General features: G+C 44.4%; 1 protein-coding gene across 1 annotated transcript; it reads left to right on the top strand.

Moving 5' to 3' along the window:
• LOC121573517 (thrombospondin-4-B) lies at positions 1 to 23,710 on the top strand. Its single transcript, XM_041885568.2, has 22 exons — positions 1 to 327; positions 3,424 to 3,621; positions 4,166 to 4,413; positions 5,036 to 5,135; positions 5,582 to 5,664; positions 5,765 to 5,816; positions 6,055 to 6,206; positions 6,327 to 6,464; positions 7,837 to 7,914; positions 8,201 to 8,353; positions 8,903 to 9,007; positions 9,278 to 9,385; positions 10,292 to 10,451; positions 19,352 to 19,470; positions 19,627 to 19,679; positions 20,044 to 20,237; positions 20,973 to 21,151; positions 21,254 to 21,302; positions 21,416 to 21,612; positions 22,303 to 22,475; positions 22,601 to 22,740; positions 22,916 to 23,710. Exons 1-22 carry the CDS (start codon positions 249 to 251, stop codon positions 22,975 to 22,977), a joined length of 2,820 nt encoding a protein of 939 aa, XP_041741502.1. The 5' UTR covers positions 1 to 248; the 3' UTR covers positions 22,978 to 23,710.
• The last annotated feature ends 1,155 nt before the right edge of the window (positions 23,711 to 24,865 follow it).

Raw genomic sequence — 24,865 nt, 5'->3', positions numbered from 1 at the left:
GCTCCTCCTCCTCAGTCAGCCTACCCGTCCTCCCCAGTCAGCCACACACACAGACAGCAGCTGTTCCGTGCCTCACTATGACAGCCTAGCCTCACCTCTATCTCTACTGTGAGCCACACACACCACACACACACCACACACACACACATCCCAGGCAACAAACAGTACAGGAGGACCAAGAGCACCACTCTGCCTGATAAGGATCAGTCTCTCCAGAGAAACAGGTCTGGGAACAGTGAGAGGACAGAATGGGACTGTGGACGACGCTGATCGTGGCTTCGCAGCTGATCTTGAACCTGTGTTCAGAGGTGGGAGCCCAGGGCTCAGGTGAGTGTAGCCGATAATGATTTTTTTTTATTATTACTGAATGTGATGCCTATATGATCTTAATGTGGTCATTGAAGTCTATTGAAACCATACAATTGCACCACAAAGTACTTTTAAGTTATCGCTTTGTAATCACAGGATACAACAGCTAAAAGTTACAATTCGACAATTTGATCTTAGCCAAAGACAGACAGTTTAATTTGACACACAGACCGACTGTGATGTCATCTTCAGATGCCTCTTATCAGTCTACTAAAGCTCTCAGCACTCTACCTCAGAGGATTCCAATCGAGAACCATGAAGCTCTGAGGTAATGATTGATCTAACAGACACTGTGATTGAGAATATCATATTATTTTTTCCCAAGAAAAGTTTAAGGTAACAAAATCTGTCAACACAAAATCAATATTGCTCTTCTTTACATTGCAATCACCATTGTACCTGTTTTTGTTTTTTTTTACTTTGCAAAATGAGAATATCATATTCATTCGCACTCAAGCCAATATACACAAAGGCCTAGACATGACATTTGATACTCGGTTGGGTAAGAATAAATGTTCTGATAAATAGTCCTCTGTGTCCTGTGTGTTGAGAAGATTGAAAAGACATGCTTCATAAGAATGTTGTGTACTGACTTTAAGAGTGAGGGAGAGTAAGAGGTGATGACTGAGATGTGACCGCTGTAGTAATTGAGTGTGTGTGCGTGTGCGTGTGTGTTTAGTGTACTGCCTGAACTGGTTGACTTGGTTCACTGGTATCTCTGTGACTCTGAGAGGGAGGTGGGGGGGAGGGGGAGGGGGGGGGGGTCTGGAGTCTGGATCTGATTTAAAAACCCAGCTATAACACACACATGGGAATAATCACTAATGGTCTGCATGCAATACTGGAATCTGAAAACACACACACACACACACATGCACCACAACACACAGGGCTTTAAAATGGCATCTGCACTGAGGTACAGGCCATAACTGTCACTGATTGTGAGAGATATTATTTTACAAATATATTCACAGCTGCACTGCACACAGTTGTCTCCATTGATAAATAGTAAACATTTTACTTACTAGCAGTTCATACAAATATACATTATTGGCAATTATTGCATGAGGTTTTACTATAAACAAGAAAAAGGTTGGATTTATTGAGTAAATTGTCAATCACCTGCCTTGTGTTTACAGTAAACCTTTGTTATGACCTATAATATATGCCATTTAGCAGACGCTTTTATCCAAAGTGACTTACAGTCATGCATGCATACATTTTACATGTGGGTGGCCCCGGGAATCGAACCCACAATCCTGGTGGTACAATCACCATGCTCTACCAACTGAGCCATACAGGACTTAAATGGATTGTCAACCTATCAAGGCACAATATATATATATATCAGACTACAATGACACCGTTTTTTTTATTATCTACTGCATCTAGGTGATTTTATTGTCACTTTATGACTTTATGCGACTTTTTGTAGTTGTTAATGTCACTTTTAGTCATGTGTGTGATACTGTATGTGAGCCGTTCAGGTGAATTTAAGGTGGATTTGGTTTCGTGAGGAAATCCTGACACACACATGGCCCTGAGTCTGAAACATAGATGGAAGAGAGAGTGTGTGTATACTGTGTCTAAACAGACAGATGAGAATAGAAAACTAGTTGGTTTGTTTAGATTGTTGTGTTGGTGCACATCCCAGTCCCAGCTTGCAGGCCAAGTCACACTGAACCATACAGACATCTATATGTTAGTGTTTGGCTAACCTCCCTCCTCAGGTGAGGGGGACAATGGTGATGCTGAAGCCTTTCACAAGCCAGGCCTGTCAGTGTGTTTGTAAAGGTGAGATTGAGTGCAGGAAACGAAAAGGAGCCTCCAGTCACGTTTAACCACACACCTTTAAAATCCCCCCGTGCTGCTCCCTGGTGAGCTGGAACAGATTGAGGCCAGGCTAGGCAGGGGGAACGGGAGGAAAGAAGAAAGATGTCTGAAGCTGACAGACACAGATGGAAGCCCACGCACGCACACACACTGAGAAGAAGGGAGATGAGAGCAATTTTCTGGAAGCATTTGGGAGCAATTTGGTGCGTGCCTTCACGACAGTGTGCCTTGTAGACGGCTGCTAGGGCACTTGTGTATTCATGTAGGGTCTCAGACTGGCGGGGAGGGATTCAAGATACATCCTCCTGAGGTCTGCTGTGTCCCGGAGTGACTTTATTGGACTAGAATTGTAACCTTGAGCTTAACTCTTCAGTGGCTTCTACTTTCCACTCCCTGAGCACTCAGTACAGTACAGTCTATCCATATTTATCTAATGCTATTTTTGTGGTAAAATGGTCAAGCAAAAGACCCACAGGGTTATTTCCACTGAGACAAACTCATTCTGATCTTGATCTTCCAGCCCATCCTAGTCTACTGACATAAAGTATCCCCTCGGGACATCAAATCTAGTAGCTCAAGAAGGATCAAAATACCATACATTCTGATAAAAGTCAAAATGTTTTATCCCAAACTCATATTCTGCCTCATCAACAACAAGCCTACTCTCTCATGACGACCAGCATATTCTCAGCACTTTAAAACCTCTAGCTCAGCAATCATCAACATTCAGGTCAAAGTGGTCAAGTGGATTCTGCAGGGCAGGCAATGTAACATTTCTCCCCAGCTAGCCAAACTCATTGTGATGTTCCAGCCCAGTTTAGTCTATAAAGTATTGACGTGCACTTTCCCCACGATACATCCAAAACACCTTGCTCAATAACAATCCTATTAATCTACTCAGGCGTCTTTATTCTCACTGTACTGAGCAGCAGAACTTTACTTTGTTACTTTACTTTATTTCCCCTCAAAGATTACTTTATTTTACTTGACTTTATGTTTCCCTTTACAGTTATTTTACTTGACTTTATGTTTCCCTTTACAGTTATTTTACTTGACTTTATGTTTCCCTTTACAGTTATTTTATTTTACAGTTCCCTTTACAGTTATTGTACTTGACATTTCCATTTCCCTTTACCTTTATTTTACTTAACGTTTCCCTTTACAGTTATTTTACTTTACAATTCCCTTTACAGTTATTTTACGTAATTTTTTCCTCTGTAGTGTATGATCTCCTCAATTCCCCGGACTGTCTGCCAGACCTGCTGCAGGGTGGCCTGGTGGAGCAGGGGGTGAATGAGGCTTTCATCCTCACCACCTTCAAGCTGCAGCCCAAGACTGGCACCACAGTGTTCGGCCTGTACAACCCCCGGGACAACAGCAAGTACTTTGAGTTTACCGTGCTGGGGAAACTCAACAGAGGTAACGTGTAGGAAGGAGAGGCAGGGGCGTCATGCCCATTGAAACACTGAAAATATAGAAGATATTGTTTCTTTTACTCATTATTAATTCAAAGATATCGATTTTTGGGCACCAGTTCCCCTCAAAGAAATTAGGTGCACAACGCCTCAGGGGAGAGGGATGCATAATATATTGGTCTTGCTGAATGCACTTTTCTGTACTATGTCAAATTAAATAACATTTTAATTGTCACATGCTTTGTAAACAACAGGTGTAGACTAACAGTGAAAAGACTCTTAGTTCTCTCTCTCTCTCTTTTCATTTAATTTGTGTTTAAAAATCATTATTTTCTCTCTCTGCTTCTGCATTATTCATGAATTCACTTCATTGACGCATTTGCTGTGATTCCCTCTCCATCTCACGTCCTTTTCCCTTAACTACCACCTCTCTCTCTCTCTCTCTCTCTCTCTCTCTCTCTCTCTCTCTCTCTCTCTCTCTCTCTCTCTCTCTCTCTCTCTCTCTCTCTCTCTCTCTCTCTCTCTCTCTCTCTCTCCCTCCCTCCCAGCTGTGCTGCGTTACCTGAGGAGTGATCGGAGGATGAGCTCCGTGACCTTCAACAACATCCTGCTGGCAGATGGTCAGCGCCACCACCTCCTTTTCCACCTGAAGGGCTTGCAGCAGGGACCCGGGGGGGTGGAGCTACACCTGGACTGCAGGCTGGTGGAGACGGTCCGGGACCTCCCCTCCGTGTTTCAGGGCCTGCCTGCAGGCTACGGTGTGGTGGAGCTGAAGAGCATGCAGGGCAAAGCAGAGGTGATGTTAATGGATGTATCTCAAATAACACCATATTCCTTTTATAGAGCACTTATTTTGACCATTGTCATTATTTACTCATAGATCTAGACAAAATCACAGAACCTTAAACCGAGGATTTGGTGTAAGGCTGTTTCTGCTTAAGCCATTTGACCACAGGTACCCAGACCATTGCTTTTGTTGACTTTGTACTCAGGGAAAACATGAGTGATGTCACTTATTTACTCCTAGATCCTCCTTCCAAATTCAAATGACCCAAACCCCCTAGCCTGGGTGCCAGATAGTCTGATTCTGCTTTGGCCAAATCCTTGTCCATCGAAAATTAGAGTTGGCTACACCAGGTACAAATCTGGAAACCAGGAAACAAATTTGGTAACCACCTTATCCTAATCTAAACAAACCCATCCATCAGCATTCAGCACTGATTCTCTGTAGCTCAGCTGGTAGAGCACGGCGCTTGTAACGCCAGGGTAGTGGATTCGATCCCTGGGACCACCCATACACAAAAATGTATGCACGCATGACTGTAAGTCGCTTTGGATAAAAGCGTCTGCTAAATGGCATATTATTATATTATTATTCCAACTAATGCGTCCCTGTTGTTGGACTTCTTCACAAACAGGAAGAGCTGGAGGAGCTGAAACTAGTGGTGGGAGACACGTTTGAGAACGTAGCCTCTCTTCAAAACTGCCACCAACAAGGAGACTCAGTGCAGACTCTGGGTAAGAGTTGATTTAGTCTCTAGTACTGTCTAGTTTACACAGACAAAAACATTTAGAGGAAAGGCTTTTTCTTCTTGTTTTTTTAAAAGAATGCCAAGAGTGTGCAAAGCTGTCATCAAGGCAAAGGGTGGCTATTTGAAGAATCTCAAATATAAAATATATTTTGATTTGTTTAACACTTTTTTGGTTACTACATGATTCCATATGTGTTATTTCATAGTTTTGATGTCTTCACTATTATTCTACAATGTAAAAAATAGTAAAAATAAAGAAAAACCATTGAATGGGTAGGTTTGTCCAAACATTTGACTGGTACTGTATGTCTCTACTGTCAAATTCACACAAAAACAACAGTTACTGTAGATTGAGGGTAGTTTAAACAAGAACCCCCTCTCGAGTCTGTTGGTATGACCAATGTTCTTTTCCAATGCTGCTCTCCTTTGCAGGGGTCAACACAAAGCAGCTGTCTAATCAAATGCTTGATCTCACCAAGGTGATAAATGAGCTAAAAGATGTCCTCATTCAGCAGGTAACTATAGTGTTCAAGCTCATCTGGGAGCTATTAAACTGTACCTCCTGACTCACTGAGACCATAAAAACTAAAAACATGTTTTTGTTGCTTTCTAAAGGTCAAAGAGACATCTTTTCTCAGAAACACCATCTCTGAGTGCCAGGCTTGTGGTAAGAACATCCACCACCACCATTATATTACAAATGATGTATTAAAGTTCTGTTATATGTTGTTTATAGATTGGGCCAATAGCTTTTTCCTGACCATGAGGAAAATCCCTGGGCCCAAGTAATAAAACTAGTTTGAAGCATGTTCACTTATAACACATTCATTACTAATACATGAGAAGCCACTGGTATTGTGGAAACGACTGTTATAAAAATATATTTCCTCTGGGTGTCTTTGAAGGACTGGGAGGAAGCGAAGTCATGAAGCCAAAGTGTGCCCCTGGCGTTTGTTTCCGTGGCGACATGTGTATTGAGACGGAGGTCGGGGTTGAGTGTGGACCCTGTCCTGATGGATACACAGGGGACGGCTTCAGCTGTGATGATGTGGATGAGGTAGGGTGTGTGTGTGTGTGTGTGTTATGTGCAGGTGCATGTGTGTTCACTATATGTATTTGTATGGCTGTAATAATTCTGAAATACTAACCAAGCGTCGTCTTCCGTTTCTCTCTCCAGTGTCAGTTTAACCCTTGCTTCCCCGGGGTGAAGTGTGTGAACACGGCTCCAGGGTTCCGCTGTGAAGCCTGTCCTCTGGGCTACTCTGGTCTGGCTGTGGAAGGGGTGGGAGTGGTCTACGCACAGACAAACAAACAGGTCTGTCAACATCACCAAATACACTCAAGGTCTCCAGGTCAGTCAACATCACCAAATACAGTCAAGGTCTCCAGGTCAGTCAACATCACCAAATACAGTCAAGGTCTCCAGGTCAGTCAACATCACCAAATACAGTCAAGGTCTCCAGGTCAGTCAACATCACCAAATACAGTCAAGGTCTCCAGGTCAGTCAACATCACCAAATACAGTCAAGGTCTCCAGGTCAGTCAACATCACCAAATACAGTCAAGGTCTCCAGGTCAGTCAACATCACCAAATACACTCAAAGTCTCCAGGTCAGTCAACATCACCAAATACAGTCAAAGTCTCCAGGTCAGTCAACATCACCAAATACAGTCAAAGTCTCCAGGTCAGTCAACATCACCAAATACAGTCAAAGTCTCCAGGTCAGTCAACATCACCAAATACAGTCAAGGTCTCCAGGTCAGTCAACATCACCAAATACAGTCAAAGGCTCCATCTCAGTCAACATCACCAAATACAGTCAAGGTCTCCAGGTCAGTCAACATCACCAAATACAGTCAAAGTCTCCAGGTCAGTCAACATCACCAAATACAGTCAAAGTCTCCAGGTCAGTCAACATCACCAAATACAGTCAAAGTCTCCAGGTCAGTCAACATCACCAAATACAGTCAAAGTCTCCAGGTCAGTCAACATCACCAAATACAGTCAAGGTCTCCAGGTCAGTCAACATCACCAAATACAGTCAAAGTCTCCATCTCAGTCAACATCACCAAATACAGTCAAGGTCTCCAGGTCAGTCAACATCACCAAATACAGTCAAAGTCTCCAGGTCAGTCAACATCACCAAATACAGTCAAGGTCTCCAGGTCAGTCAACATCACCAAATACAGTCAAATTCTCCAAGTCAGTCAATATCACCAAATACAGTCAAGGTCTCCAGGTCAGTCAACATCACCAAATACAGTTAAGGTCTCCAGGTCAGTAAACCTCACCAAATACACTCAAGGTCTCCAGGTCAGTCAACATCACCAAATATACTCAAGGTCTCCAGGTCAGTCAACATCACCAAATACAGTAAAGGACTCCAGGTCAGTCAACATCACCAAATACAGTCAAGGTCTCCATGTCAGTCAACATCACCAAATACAGTCAAGGTCTCCATTTTAATTTGGTAAAAGAAAAAGCTGCACACTCTAGTAGGTCTGTTGTAATAATTTATTCACCAACGTTTCGACAGGAAGCTGTCTTCCTCCATTTCAATTCAGTCAATGGACAATTCAAGAAGATTAATTTAAATGAAATGTACCCCTACCCACCCATGGAACACCTTTTCAAGATATGTATCATAATAATCATCTCCGGTTTTGTACTTTATATGGTCTCTTAGGTCTGTGATGACATCGATGAGTGCAAAGAAGCCAACAACGGACGGTGCACCGCTAACTCTCTCTGTCACAACTCTGCGGTAAGGACTGAGTGTCTGTCTGTCTGATAGCCTGGTGGTCGCCAGATCGTTTTGTTTCTTCAGCCAACTCCTGACCTTTGTTATCATACAACAGAAAAAGCACAAACAGATCAGGCACCAGGCTAGTTTCTGATAGCCTGGAATAAAAACGGAATATCACTCCATTTAAACAATAGTGCAAGGAGGGAACAATGTTAACTGGATTCCAAATATCTGACAGCCTGGTACAAGTACCACATGTATTCCTATGTCTCTCATTGCCTGTTACCCTCCATTATCCCTATAGGGTTCATATGTCTGTGGGGGATGTAAGACAGGCTACACAGGAGACCAGGTGAAGGGCTGTAAGCCAGAGAGGAGCTGTGGTAACAGTCTGACCAACCCCTGTGATGTCAACGCCCAGTGTTTCCAAGAAAGAGACGGCTCCATCACCTGTCAGGTGGGGTCCTATGGATCACAAACTGGCCTCCATTGACACAACTCTCTCTCACACACACACGCGCGCACACAAACGAATGATACACACATGCACGCATACACACCCAACATAAAAATTAAAAAATAGGCCAGACTTACACAAACTGCCTTCTACACACACACACACACACGCAAACTCACGCAAACACACACACACGCACACATGCAAATACACGCACACACACAGAAATGCAAACACACAAACACACACACACACAAACACACACACACAAACACACACACACGCAAACACACACACGCGTGCACACACACACAAACGAATGATACACACATGCACACATACACACCCAACATAAAAATAAAAAAATAGGTCAGACTTACACAAACTGCCTTCTACACACACGCAAACACACACACACACACACAAGCAAAACACAAACACAAACACACGCAAACATGCACACACGCAAACATGCACACACGCAAACACACAAACACGCACACACACACACACTGTCTCTTAAGTGTTCTCTCTTCTTTCTCCTGTCAGTGTGGGATTGGCTGGGCTGGTAATGGCTACCTATGTGGAAAGGACACAGACATTGATGGATACCCTGATGAGAAACTCAAGTGCAAGGATATGCTTTGTAAAAAGGTAACCATGACAACACAACAAATACAACTATCCTGGGATAAACGGCACATCTCTTTGCATGCCTTCTCTCTCTCTCTCTCTCTCTCTCTCTCTCTCTCTCTCTCTCTCTCTCTCTGTCTCTCTCTCTCTGCATCCCCAACTGTCCCTTCTCCCCTCTCTCACTCCCTCTTCCCCTCCTCTCCCTTTTCCCTCCCTCCATCTTCTTTTGATGGTGTGTCTGTTAAAGGGATAACCATAAATCTGTCAATAAATAAATATGTCTGTTGTCAGGATAACTGCATGCGCGTTCCCAACTCTGGCCAAGAGGATGCTGACAAGGACGGACAAGGAGACGCTTGTGACGACGACGCTGATGGAGACGGTATTCTGAATGAACAGGTAGTACTTTATATGCAGGTAGACCTTACATCTTTACACACACACACACACACACACAGCCCCCTCACCCACACTCTCTCAAATAAAATTGAATCAAATGTATTTAGAAAGCCCTTTTTACATCAGCAGATGTCACAAAGTGCTTATACAGAAACCCAGCCTAAAACCCCAAACAGCAAGCAATGCAGATGTAGAAGCACGGTGGCTAGGAAAACTCCCTAGAAAGGCAGGAACCTAGGAAGAAACCTAGAGAGGAACCAGGCTTTGCGGGGTGGCCAGTGCCGGGTGGAGGTTATAAGAGTACATGGCCATTAAGGCCAGATCATTCTTCAAGATGTTCAAACGTTCATAGATGACCAGCAGGGTCAAATAATAATCACAGTGGTTGTAGAGGGTGCAACAGGTCAGCACCTCAGGAGAGAGAGAGAGAGAGAGAGAGAGAGAGAGAGAGAGAGAGAGAGAGAGAGAGAGAGAGAGAGAGAGAGAGAGAGAGAGAGAGAGAGAGAGAGAGAGAGAGAGAGAGAGAGAGAGAGAGAGAGAGAAGAGAGAGAGAAAGAGAGAGAGAGAGAGAGAGAGAGAGAGAGAAAGAGAAAGAGCGAGAGAGAGAGAGAGAGAGAGAGAGAGAGAGAAAGAGAGAGAGAGAGAGAGAAGAGAGAGAGAGAGAGATGGAGAGAGAGGGGAGAGAGAGAGAGAGAGAGAGAGAGAGAGAGAGAGAGAGAGAGAGAGAGAGAGAGAGAGAGAGAGAGAGAGAGAGAGAGAGAGAGAGAGAGAGAGAGAGAGAGAGAGAGAGAGAGAGAGAGAGAGAGAGAGAGAGAGAGGAGAATTAGAGGACACCGGTTAAGACAGGAGAATTTCACCAGATAGGACAGACTGACCCTAGCCCCTCTGTGCCCCTCTCCCATGCAGGATAACTGCTGGCTGAAGCCTAACGTGGACCAGAGGAACAGTGACAAGGACAGCCATGGTGACGCCTGTGACAACTGTCGTACGGTGGAGAACCCTGATCAGAGGGACACTGACAGTGACGGGAAAGGAGACGCCTGCGATGATGACATGGATGGAGACGGTACAGCGACACATCACTACCACCTAGCTACAGTCTGTCACAGTAGTCTGTTCCAACAGCCGCTTGTCTAGAATCCTTGAACATACAGTGCCACCAAACACCTACCCTACAATGACCCAATGATTTATATACTAGAGGAGTACAGGGGGTGTTGTTTTGAAGCCACAGCGCCTCCATCTTGGCATTCCCCCAATATTGTAAAAAATATTTTGGAAGCTATAGAAATGCATTAATTAATATCTACATTCATTCTTTCCACGTTAATTATATTACAGACACCTTAATGCATACTTTTAAAATATATTATTTGAGCTAAACATAAAAAATTATATATATAAAAAAAAAAAATACAAAACATTATATTGTTACATTCCCCACTACAAAACAAAACTTAAATACATGTACTTTTGTCCTTTATTTAATTGAAATACTGTAGAATTCTACTCATTGATATGGAGGACTGCTCCTTCTGGGGAGTGCCAATATGGCCGACCGAAGGCTTCAAAGCCTCTCACTGGCCAATACATAGCATCAGCAATCCAGGGTTTATATACATCATTGCCCCGACCCCATTACTAAAATCACCTCTTAAGTTAACACAAACATACAGTATGCCTTTATCCTCCTTACTCTTTAATACTGTAGATGACTGTCTGGGTTTCTTTTTATAGACCCTGTCTACAGACGGCTTGACCTTTATGCTACGACCACAGTACTGTTGCTTCCCTGAGATAAATGAGAAATGACACACACAGGGCCTACTGTATTCGCTAGCACAGACTGGAATATGTTCCGGGATTCTTCCGATGGCATTGAGGAGTACACCACATCAGCCACTGGCTTCATCAATAAGTGCATCGATGAGCCATGGATTACAGGCAACATCAGCACTGAGCTAAAGGGTAGAGCTGCCGCTTTCAAGGAGCGGGACTCTAACCCGGAAGCTTATAAGAAATCCCGCTATAACCTCCAACGAACCATCAAACAGGCAAAGCATCAATACAGGACTAAAATCGAATCGTACTACACCGGCTCCGACGCTCGTCGGATGTGCCAGGCCTTGCAAACTATTACAGACTACAAAGGGAAGCACAGCCGCGAGCTGCCCAGTGACACGAGCCTACCAGACGAGTGTGATCACGCTCTCCGTAGCCGATGTGAGTAAGACCTTTAAACAGGTCAACATTCCCAAGGCCGCAGGGCCCTACGGATTACCATGACGTGTACTCCGAGCATGTGCTGACCAACTAGCAGGTGTCTTCACTGACATTTTCAACCTCTCCCTATCTGAGTCTGTAATACCAACATGTTTCAAGCAGACCACCATAGTCCCTGCGCCCAAGAACACTAAGGTAGCTGGTCATGGCTCACATCAACACCATTATCCCAGAAACCTTAGACCCACTCCAATTTGCATACCGCCCCAACATATCCACAGATGATGCAATCTCTATTGCGCTCCACACTGCCCTTTCACACCTATGTGAGAATGCTATTAATTGACTACAGCTCAGCATTCAACACCATAGTGCCCTCAAAGCTCATCACTAAGCTAAGGACCTTGGGACTAAACACCTCCCTCTGCAACTGGATCCTGGATTTCCTGACGGGCCGTCCCAAGGTGGTAAGGGTAGGTAACAACACATCCGCCACGCTGATCCTCAACACGGGGGCCCCTCAGGGGTGCGTGCTCAGTCCCCTCCTGTGCTCCCTGTTCACTCATGACTGCATGGCCAGGCACGACTCTAACGCCATCATTAAGTTTGCCGATGACACAAGAGTGGTAGGCCTGATCACAGACAATGACGAGACAGCCTATAGGGAGGAGGTCAGAGACCTGGCCGTGTGGTGCCAGGACAACAACCTCTCCCTCAACGTGATCAAGACAAAGGAGATGATTGTGGACTACAGGAAAAGAAGAGGACTGAGCACGCCCCCATTCTCATCGACGGGGCTGTAGTGGAGCAGGTTGAGAGCTTCAAGTCCACATCACCAACAAACTATCATGGTCCAAACACACCAAGACAGTCATGAAGAGGGCACGACAAAACCTATTCCCCCTAAGGAGACTGAAAAGATTTGGCATGGGTCCTCAGATCCTCAAAAGGTTCTACAGCTCCACCATCGAGAGCATCATGACTGGTTGCATCACTGCCTGGTATGGCAATTGCTCGGCCTCCGACAGCAAGGCACTACAGAGGGTAGTGCGTACGGCCCAGTACATCACTGGGGCCAAGCTTCCTGCCATCCAGGACCTCTATACCAGGTGGTGTCAGAGTAAGGCCCTAAAGATTGTCAAAGACTCCAGCCACCCTAGTCATAGACTGTTCTCTCTGCTACCGGAGCGCGAGCGGTACCGGAGCGCCAAGTCTAGGTCCAAGAGACTTCTAAACAGCTTCTACCCCCAAGCCATAAGACTCCTGAACATCTAATGAAATGGCTACCCAGACTATTTGCATTGCCCCCCCCCCTCCATATTTTACGCTGCTGCTACTCTCTGTTTACTATCTATGCATAGTCACTTTAATAACTCTACCTACATGTACATATTACCTCAATTACCTCGACTAACCGGTGCCCCCGCACATTGACTCGGTACCGGTATCCCCTGTATATAGCCTCGCTATTGTTATTTGTACTGCTGCTCTTTAATTATTTGATTGACTTCAGTCACGTGACTTCCGTCTCGCTTCCGCATTGTCTCCGTGCTGCTCTGCTGTTTGTTGCTACTTGGCTACCTAACAAACTATTCACGTTTTACTTTTAATAAACGTTTAATCAATCTCTGTGTTCAACAAATTTACCAACTTTTTAGTTTTGTCCTCACTCATCTTTTTTCGTTAAACTTTTTCACCCCGGACGTTTATCCCGAGACAGAAGAGTCAGAAGAGTCTTTTTCCTGTGCGTTTTAGCTGCCAACTTTACGTTATTTTCCTTTTTTCCATCGCAACTTTTTTCCCTTATTCAACTTTTTTCACTCCGGACGCTTTATCTGGACATGGTTCATCAACATCTTCAACAGCCGAAGCTAAGTAGTAACATTAACATGATGTCTTCTAATTGCAGTCGCTGTACTCATAATATACAGGAGAATTCTCGCCTTACGGCGAGAATAGCTGTGCTACAAGCCCAGCTTCAGACGCAATCGTTAGGCAAGGGTAATATCAGTGTAGGAAAGGAAGAAACAGCGTCTGTGCCACCAGTAAGTACAGACAGTAATGTTAGTATAAATCCCCCCGCACAGTCCCCGCAGCCGGACAACTTTCTCATGGCTTCTGGAGGGAAATACTGTTGGAATGCTCAACCGGTGTCGCTCATTCAGCCGACAGAAACCTTCAACCGGTTTTCCCCATTATGTAGCGAGTCGGAGTCTGAGTCTGAGTCTTCTCTAGTCTCTACTCCTCCCGTTACGGGGTCTGAGACTCCGAAGGCTCCCACCATTAGCTCTGACAAATAGAAAACCCTAGTCATTGGCGACTCCATTACCCGCAGTATTAGACTTAAAACGAATCACCCAGCGATCATACACTGTTTACCAGGGGGCAGGGCTACCGACGTTAAGGCTAATCTAAAGATGGTGCTGGCTAAAGCTAAAACTGGCGAGTGTAGAGAGTATAGAGATATTGTTATCCACGTCGGCACCAACGATGTTAGGATGAAACAGTCAGAGGTCACCAAGTGCAACATAGCTTCAGCGTGTAAATCAGCTAGAAAGATGTGTCGGCATCGAGTAATTGTCTCTGGCCCCCTCCCAGTTAGGGGAAGTGACGAGCTCTACAGCAGAGTCTCAGCACTCAATCGCTGGTTGAAAACTGTTTTCTGCCCCTCCCAAAAGATAACATTTGTGGATAATTGGCCCTCTTTCTGGGACTCACCCACAAACAGGATCAAGCCTGACCTGCTGAGGAGTGACGGACTCCATCCTAACTGGAGGGGTGCTCTCCTCTTATCTACCAACATAGATAGGGCTCTAACTCCTCTAGCCCCACAGTGAAATAGGGTGCAGGCCAGGCAGCAGGCTGTTAGCCAACCTGCCAGCTTAGTGGAGTCTGCCAATAGCATAGTCAGTGTAGTCAGCTCAGCCATACCCATTGAGACTGTGTCTGTGCCTCGACCTAGGTTGGGCAAAACTAAACATGGTGGTGTTCACCCTAGCAATCTTATTAGGATAAAGACCTCCTCCATTCCTGCCATTATTGAAAGAGATCGTGATACCTCACATCTCAAAATAGGGTTACTTAATGTTAGATCCCTCACTTCAAAGGCAGTCATAGTCAATGAACTAATCACTGATCATAATCTTGATGTGATTGGCCTGACTGAAACATGGCTTAAGCCTGATGAATTTGCTGTGTTAAATGAGGCCTCACCTCCTGGTTACACTAGTGACCATATTCCCCGTGCATCCCGCAAAGGCGGAGGTGTTGCTAACATTTACGATAGCAAATTTCAATTTACAAAAAAAAAATGACGTTTTCATCTTTCGAGCTTCTAGTCATGAAATCTATGCAGCCTACTCAATCACTTTTTATAGCTACTGTTTACAGGCCTCCTGGGCCATATACAGCGTTCCTCTCTGAGTTTCCTGAATTCCTATCAGACCTTGTAGTCATAGCAGATCATATTCTAATTTTTGGTGATTTTAATATTCACATGGAGAAGTCCACAGACCCACTCCAAAAGTCTTTCGGAGCCATTATCGACTCAGTGGGTTTTGTCCAACATGTCTCTGGACCTACTCACTGCCACAGTCATACTCTGGACCTAGTTTTGTCCCATGGAATAAATGTTGTAGATCTTAATGTTTTTCCACAAAATCCTGGACTATCGGACCACCATTTTATTACGTTTGCAATCGCAACAAATAATCTGCTCAGACCCCAACCAAGGAGCATCAAAAGTCGTGCTATAAATTCTCAGACAACACAAAAATTCATTGATGCCCTTCCAGACTCCTTCTGCCTACCCAAGGACGTCAGAGGACAAAAATCAGTTAACCACTTAACTGAGGAACTCAATTTAACCTTGCGCAATACCCTAGATGCAGTTGCACCCCTAAAAACGAAAAACATTTGTCATAAGAAACTAGCTCCCTGGTATACAGAAAATACCCGAGCTTTGAAGCAAGCTTCCAGGAAATTGGAACGGAAATGGCGCCACACCAAACTGGAAGTCTTCCGACTAGCTTGGAAAGACAGTACCGTGCAGTACCGAAGAGCCCTCACTGCTGCTCGATCATCCTACTTTTCCAAATTAATCGAGGAAAATAAGAACAATCCAAAATTTCTTTTTGATACTGTTGCAAAGCTAACTAAAAAGCAGCATTCCCCAAGAGAGGATGGTTTTCACTTCAGCAGTGATAAATTCATGAACTTCTTTGAGGAAAAGATCATGACCATTAGAAAGCAAATTACGGACTCCTCTTTGAATCTGCGTATTCCTCCAGGGCTTAGCTGTCCTGGATCTGCACAGCTCTGCGAGGGCCTGGGATCGGGAGAGACACTTAAGTGTTTTAGTACTATATCTCTTGACACAATGATGAAAATAATCATGGCCTCTAAACCTTCAAGCTGCATACTGGATCCTATTCCTACTAAACTGCTGAAGGAGCTGCTTCCTGTGCTTGGCCCTCCTATGTTGAACATAATAAACAGCTCTCTATCCACCGGATGTGTACCAAACTCACTAAAAGTGGCAGTGATAAAGCCTCTCTTGAAAAAGCCAAACCTTGACCCGGAAAATATAAAAAACTATCGGCCTATATCGAATCTTCCATTCCTCTCAAAAATTTTAGAAAAAGCTGTTGCGCAGCAACTCACTGCCTTTCTGAAGACAAACAATGTATACGAAATGCTTCAGTCTGGTTTTAGACCCCATCATAGCACTGAGACTGCACTTGTGAAGGTGGTAAATGACCTTTTAATGGCGTCAGACCGAGGCTCTGCATCTGTCCTCGTGCTACTAGACCTTAGTGCTGCCTTTGACACCATCGATCACCACATTCTTTTGGAGAGACTGGAAACCCAAATTGGTCTACACGGACAAGTTCTGGCCTGGTTTAGATCCTACCTGTCGGAAAGATATCAGTTTGTCTCTGTGAATGGTCTGTCCTCCGACAAATCAACTGTACATTTCGGTGTTCCTCAAGGTTCCGTTTTAGGACCACTATTGTTTTCACTATATATTTTACCTCTTGGGGATGTTATTCCGAAAACATAATGTTAACTTTCACTGCTATGCGGATGACACACAGCTGTACATTTCAATGAAGCATGGTGAAGCCCCAAAATTGCCCTCGCTAGAAGCCTGTGTTTCAGACATAAGGAAGTGGATGGCTGAAAACTTTTTACTTTTAAACTCGGACAAAACAGAGATACTTGTACTAGGTCCCAAGAAACAAAGAGATCTTCTGTTAAATCAGACAATTCATCTTGATGGTTGTAAAGTCGTCTCAAATAAAACTGTGAAGGACCTAGGCGTTACTCTTGACCCTGATCTCTCTTTTGACGAACATATCAAGACTGTTTCAAGGACAGCTTTTTTCCATCTACGTAACATTGCAAAAATCAGAAATGTTCTGTCCAAAAATGATGCAGAAAAATTAATCCATGCATTTGTTACTTCTAGATTAGACTACTGCAATGCTCTATTTTCCGGCTACCCGGATAAAGCACTAAATAAACTTCAGTTAGTGCTAAATACGGCTGCTAGAATCCTGACTAGAACCAAGAAATTTGATCATATTACTCCAGTGCTAGCTTCCCTACACTGGCTTCCTGTTAAGGCAAGGGCTGATTTCAAGGTTTTACTGTTAACCTATAAAGCGTTACATGGGCTTGCTCCTACCTATCTTTCCGAGTTGGTCCTGCCGTACATACCAATACGTACGCTACGGTCACAAGACGCAGGCCTCCTAATTGTCCCTAGAATTTCTAAGCAAACAGCGGGAGGCAGGGCTTTCTCCTATAGATCTCCATTTTTATGGAACAGTCTGCCTACCCATGTGAGAGACGCAGACTCGGTCTCAACCTTTAAGTCTTTACTGAAGACTTATCTCTTCAGTAGGTCATATGATTGAGTGTAGTCTGGCCCAGGAGTGTGAAGGTGAACGGAAAGGCTGGAGCAACGAACAGCCCTTGCTGTCTCTGCCGGGCCGGTTCCCCTCTCCACTGGGGTTCTCTGCCTCTAACCCTGTTGCAGGGGCTGAGTCACTGGCTTGCTGGTGCTCTTTCATGCCGTCCCTGGGAGGGTGCGTCACTTGAGTGGGTTGAGTTACTGACGTGATCTTCCTGTCTGGGTTGGCGCCCCCCCTTGGTTTGTGCTGTGGTGGAGACCTCTGTGGCTATACTCGGCCTTGTCTCAGGATTGTAAGTTGGTGGTTGGGGATATCCCTCTAGTGGTGCGGGGGCTGTGCTTTGGCGGAGTGGGTGGGGTTATATCCTTCCTGTTTGGCCCTGTCCGGGGTTTCTTCGGATGGGGCCACAGTGTCTCCGGACCGCTCCTGTCTCAGCCTCCAGTATTTATGCTGCAGTAGTTTATGTGTCGGGGGCTGGGGTTAGTTGGTTATACCTGGAGTACTTCTCCTGTCTTATCCAGTGTCCTGTGTGAATTTAAGTATGCTCTCTCTAATTCTCTCGTTCTCTCTTTCTCTCTGAGAACCTGAGCCCTAGGACCATACGTCAAGACTACCGGGCATGATGACACCTTGCTGTCCCCAGTCCGCCTGGCCTTGCTGCTATTCCAGTTTCAACTGTTCTGCCTGCGGCTACGAAACCCCTACCTGTCCCAGACCTGCTGTTTTCAACTCTAAATGATCGGCTATGAAAAGCCAACTGAGAGACCTGAGCCCTAGGACCATACGTCGGGACTACCGGCCGTGGTGACTCCTTGCTGTCCCCAGTCCGCCTGGCCTTGCTGCTATTCCAGTTTAAACTGTTCTGCCTGCGGTTATGGAACCCCTACCTGTCCCAGACCTGCTGTTTTAACCTCTAATGATCGGCTATGAAAAGCCAACTGAGATTTATTCCTGATTATTATTTGACCATGCTTGTCACTTATGAACATTTTTGAACATCTTGGCATGGTTCTGTTATAATCTCCACCCGGCACAGCCAGAAGAGGACTGGCCACCCCTCATAGCCTGGTTCCTCTCTAGGTTTCTTCCTAGGTTTTGCCTTTCTAGGGAGTTTTTCCTAGCCACCGTGCTTCTACACCTGCATTACTAGCTGTTTGGGGTTTTAGGCTGGGTTTCTGTACAGCACTTCGAGATATTAGCTGATGTAAGAAGGGCTATATAAAATAAAATTGATTGATTGATTGATTGATTTGTTACTTTTATTTCATATAATTTTATATTGTATTTTTTTGTGTGATTTGTTTTGGTATTCTTTCTTAAAACTGCATTGTTGGTTAAGGGCTTGTAAGTAAGCATTTCACAGTAAGGTCTACACCTGTTGTATTCAGCGCATTTGACAAATATAATTTGATTTGATTTGATTTGATTTCAACAGTTCACACAGATGCCAAATGCAACAGTGCCTCCCAGTGGCACAACTAGTGAACTATTAGAAACAGCATATCAATGGAAACAGAATCATGCAGTTTGCTTTTAAATCCCAATGCATTGATTCAACGTCAGTGGTTAAGCCTTCAAATCATATAAATCATGTTTTATGATTTTCTCATGGGCCATACTTCACTTTTTGAATGTATCCCTTGGAGATTCACAGATGTTCTAAATTTGAAATATCCGTTCATACGTCACAAAGCAGTGCTCCTGAAAGAGTCCACTTGAAGCTGAAGCACTCTCATGTATTTCACCAACACTTCTGCAAAGTGGTGGGATACTATTGGTCAGATAACTTTACAAACTCAATCTTTGTAATTGAATTGGTCTCCAGGCTTGAAGAACTTCCTGGATAACTGCCAGCGGGTGGTGAACCGGGACCAGTTAGACCGGGATGGAGACGGAGTGGGAGATGCCTGTGACAGCTGCCCTGATATCCCTAATCCTAACCAGGTCAGACTGCCTCCACAGGCCTCCATTAGGGCTTTGAGACCTGTTCAGTTTACAGATATAAAATGGGATATGGAGCAACTGAACTGTCCTACCCTGTCTTAAATATTATACTGAGTGGTCAAAAAGTGTTTTAACAAATCTGTGCTCTAATTTTAGTCCGACATCGACCATGACCTGGTTGGGGATTCTTGTGACACAAACCAAGACAGGTACAAGAGGAAACATCTTTTAAAATTATCTGACTTGAGAAAAAGTATGCTCTTAAAATATCCACTTCATGATTTAATTGATTTAGTCAATTCATGATTGCAGTGGTCAATATTTCCATTTATTTTGACGAATATTAATATTTGACTGTATATTTTAGTATACTGTGCATAAACTAGGTTTCCAGTCCAATGTTATTTAACTGCCAGCCATTCCCTACTAGCCTGAGTTCCAGATCTGTTTATGCTGTCTTGTCAACTCCATTGCTGTCGACAAGACAGCACAAACAGATCTGGGACTCAGACTAAATCCATACATGTGATCTTTTCTGTCCCTCCTCCCTGTGTGTCACCCCCTGTTCTGTAGTGATGGTGACGGTCACCAGGACACCAAGGACAACTGTCCCAATGTGATCAACAGCTCCCAGCTGGACACAGACAAAGACGGCCTGGGGGATGAGTGTGACGATGACGATGACAACGACAGCATCCCTGACTTCCTGCCACCGGGACCCGACAACTGCAGACTGGTGCCCAACCTCGACCAGCTGGATGAGAACAGTCAGTCTTTAATATTTATTTCACACGATTTACTTTCCCGCTTCAACCAAATTGCCCAGCAATGGGACAATAATGCTTTTCTGAATCTGAATGTGAATTCTTGAGTTATCACCTAAAAGCCTGGTGATCCAGTCTGTTTGTGCTTTGGCCAACTCCTCTCTGTGTTAGTTTGTGTCCTGACAAACAGACAGTAAATGGTGTGACAACTGTAGAAGAGTATGGGACCAGACTGCATTTTAAGTGGAAGTAAAACACAAGAAAGTGAACACCTATGCACTAACAAGGTTTTCCATCAAATAAAATGTAATGTTATTTGTCACATGCTTCGTAAACAACAGGTGTAGACTAACAGTGAAAATTCTTACTTCACATTCAGCTTTGACACCTGCAAAAAAAAAAAAAAGTTGCTTAACAGCTACTACTGTACCATTCATCACCATTGACCATTGACATTCAACCAGTTTGCGGCAGGTAGCCTAGTGGTTAAGAGTGTTGGGCCAGTAATCTAAAGGTTGCTGGTTCAAATCTCTGAGCCGATTAGGTGAATCATCTGTCGATGTGCCCTTGAGCAAGGTACTTAACCCTAATTGCACCTGTATGTCACTCTGGATAAGAGCATCTGCTAAAATTTAAAAATGTAACCAACCTGAAACTCTCCACTTTACCAGTGTATTGTCTATGCTTAGAACCTTACTGGCCATCATTTCTACGCGTTTGTGTATTCTCTCCTCCCAGATGACGGTGTTGGAGATGTGTGTGAGTCAGACTTTGACCAGGACAAGGTGATTGACAGGATAGACAACTGCCCAGAGAACGCTGAGGTCACTCTGACAGACTTCAGAGCCTATCAGACGGTGGTGCTGGACCCGGAGGGCGACGCCCAGATTGACCCCAACTGGGTGGTACTTAATCAGGTCAGATGGTCATTTACTGGATGGACTTACAAAACAATAAGTTCAACATGGCAGAAATGCTTTGACTTTGTCAACATGATTGACATTTAATCTCTCAAACAGGGAATGGAGATTGTGCAGACCATGAACAGTGACCCTGGACTTGCTGTGGGTAAGAAAGACTTCTAAATCGTTATCAGGTATCGTACCATGTTATCTTATATGGTATTGTATCAAGTCGTATCCTATTTTATCGTGACATTTTTGTTGTGTTGTGCTCCCAAGGTTACACTGCATTCAGTGGGGTGGACTTTGAGGGGACGTTCCATGTGAACACGGTGACTGACGATGACTACGCAGGCTTCATCTTCGGCTACCAGGACTCTTCCTCCTTCTACGTGGTCATGTGGAAACAGACTGAGCAGACCTACTGGCAGGCGACACCCTTCAGAGCAGTGGCCGAGCCTGGCATCCAGCTCAAGGTGTGTGTGTGTGTGTGTGTGTGTGTGTGTGTGTGTGTGTGTGTGTGTGTGTGTGTGTGTGTGTGTGTGTGTGTGTGTGTGTGTGTGTGTGTGTGTGTGTGTGTGTGTGTGTGTGTGTGTGTGTGTGTGTGTGTGTGTGTGTGTGTGTGTGAAGTTAGTACAAAAAGACAAAGACATTTGGTTTAGGGTGGCTGTTGATTGTACAATTCAACACACACACACATGTGTAGTATGGAGAGCCACCCTAAACACAATCTGTCTTGAAAGAACTACTGCCAGGCCACAAAGCAGTGGCCGAGCCTGGCATCCAGCTCAAGGTGTGTGTGTGTGTGTGATTGTGTGTGGGATTGTGTTTTTGAAGTAAGTACGAAAAAACAAAGATGGATTGTGTTTAGGGTGGCTCTGTGCAATTCAACACAAACACGTGTACTGTGGAGAGCACAGGAGGTTGGTAGCACCTTAATTGGGTAGGACGGGCTCATGGTAATGGCTGGAGCGGAATAGGTGGAATGGTATCAAATACATTAAACACATGGTTTCCATGTGTTTGATGCCATTCCATTTGCTCCATTCCAGACAGTATTATGAGCCGTCCTCAAATCTGGCTTTGTCTCTTTGTACTTACTTATTTCTTACCTTCTCTCCCTCACTATCTCCTCTCTCCATCTCTCTCTCCCTCCCCGTCCCCAGGCTGTGAAGTCTAAGTCGGGTCCAGGGGAGCACCTGAGGAACTCCCTGTGGCACACGGGGGATACAAACGACCAGGTGCGTCTGCTGTGGAAGGACCCCAGGAACGTGGGCTGGAAGGACAAGGTTTCCTACCGTTGGTACCTGCAGCACCGACCCCAGGTCGGATACATCAGGTGAGACAGCTGAGAGAAAATTTGAGAGAGAGCGAGAGTTTGTGTGAGTCTGATGTGATGTCATCGTTACATCTAATACACAATGGTGTACAACAATGGCTAATGTCTGTTGGGTGTTTGGACAGGGCCCGTTTCTATGAGGGGACAGAGCTGGTGGCTGACTCTGGCGTGACCATCGACACCACCATGAGAGGAGGCCGACTGGGAGTGTTCTGTTTCTCTCAGGAAAACATAATCTGGTCCAACCTAAAGTACCGCTGCAATGGTAAGCAACAGGCTAGTTGAAACGGGTCATTTGAGACGCTCTTTTGTCTTTACTCACACTATTTGTTTTGAACTCAAATTAGTCAAATTCATCAACCAAAGTGGCATCCTTAATTTAACTGACTCTCGGTAGAACATGACCTTGACCCTTAACCTCTGACCTCTAACCTACACAGATACCATCCCTGGGGACTTCCAGGAGTTCAGCATGCAGCACGGCGTCGTCGACGGTCTCTAAGTATACAGAGAAAGACTGAAAGAGAGACCGTTTCTCCAGATGTGTTTGGAATGTACTGTACGTGGTGTGTGTGTGTACACAGTGGCAATACTGTATGTATGTGATCTGTTTCCATGTCTACATCCTTCCCCGTCAAAAATGGAATCAACTTGTCTTCATGAGTGTTATAATCAGTGTCCTCAGTGCTCTAAATGAGGACTACTAGAGTATGTATGTGATCTGTTTCCATGTCTACCCCCTTCCCCGTCAAAAATTGAATCAACTTGTCTTCATGAGTGTTATAATCAGTGTCCTCGGTGCTCTAAATGAGGACTACTAGAGTAAAATACAATTATAGATTTTTTTAGGAAGTCGATTATAATCCATATCAAAAACTTTCAAATTTCATGCATATTACATTTCAAACTTAAAACTTCCTTCATTTTTTGAGCTCAAAGACAGCACAAACAGATCCGGGGCCAGGCCAACTTTCTTGACCCTGTGACCTCAATCCTCACCGGAGGCCTAGTCTTGACCAAGAGTTTTGTTATCAGTGGTTATCATGGCTCCTTAACACAACTCTCTAGAGGCCAATGGAGAGCGATTTGAAAATGTTTCCCAAATAAACTTTACTCCTCTGCCCGGTTTAAGTCTTAGACGTAGGTGTTTGTAAGTTTGAAATTCATGTTGATTCTTTTATAAGTATAATGTTATCGACAAGAGAATTTCAAATAAACAGAAATGTTATAAGAGATATTGTATCGTGTTTGTTTTGGTCTTATTTATCAGCCTTATTGCATGTGTTTCTCCAGATTTTCATCAGCCAGTTTCTCAGTTCAAGTGGCCGAAAGAATTTGACCACGTTGTTATACATAAAGAGAAGTGAGGAAACAAGGATATTGACCTGTTGACCTAGTATTATTATTATTGGCGGTGACCGTGTGGCACGGGCATCCATAAGGTATGCTAATATATATTTTTTAAACGAATCTAATCTCATTCCATAGTCACCCTCGTATTTTGGTCAGCAACACGTGACAACGGAGGGCCCTCCGAGCGAGTTGGTAGGGGCGAGGGGGTATGACAAGTTATTAGGCTATGGAACTTCAGTGATAACAAAGTTCTGAGCAACATTATGTGGCTTAACGTGGGAGTGCATTTTGATAGGCCTTCACCAAATGTGTCACTTAAGATCCTAAAAATACTATTCAGGAAAGAGTTTTAAATGGATTTAAGATGTATTTTTAAGGTTTATTTCACAGATTAACTTTCTATCGTTGAAAAAAAGTTTCACCCCAGCATTGCTGCTCTTACATTCTTGCTCTTGCTGTATAACCCTTTTCATAAGACTCAAAACTACATGAGAAAATATTTCTTCTGAAGGCTCTATCAACAACAGAAAAAGCAACACAAAGCAGGTTTGAAAACAGTTCAGATACTCCTCTAGAATTTGGTCTTTGATCCTTGCACGCTATTGTCTCTCAGCCGTCACCTGCGGCTCCATCACAAAGTTCAAATTAAACTCTTGCTGTGAAACCCCCTCTCATACATTTTGTCCAAACTTGCGTAATAAGACAATGTAACCCCGGCCAAATGAACTGATCTTACCTGACTGTGTTGGTCATTAGCTTTCATCATTGGATTTCACACACAGGGTTTGTGTCTGAATGAAATGGCATCCTATTACATTTACATCATTTAGCAGACGCTCTTATCCAGAGCGACTTACAGTTAGTGAGGGAGTACATTATATATATATATTTTTTTTCATACTGGCCCCCCCCCCGTGGGAATCGAACCCACAACCCTGGCGTTGCAAACGCCATGCTCTACCAACATCCCCTGCCGGCCATTCCCTCCCCTACCCTGGACGAATTGTGCGCCGCCCCATGGGTCTCCCGGTCGCGGC

The sequence above is a fragment of the Coregonus clupeaformis genome, chromosome 9 (genome assembly GCF_020615455.1).
Source record: "Coregonus clupeaformis isolate EN_2021a chromosome 9, ASM2061545v1, whole genome shotgun sequence".
NCBI lineage: Eukaryota > Metazoa > Chordata > Actinopteri > Salmoniformes > Salmonidae > Coregonus > Coregonus clupeaformis.
The sequence above is the reverse complement of the archived record's forward strand: the minus strand, read 5'-3'. Positions and strand labels throughout refer to the sequence as shown.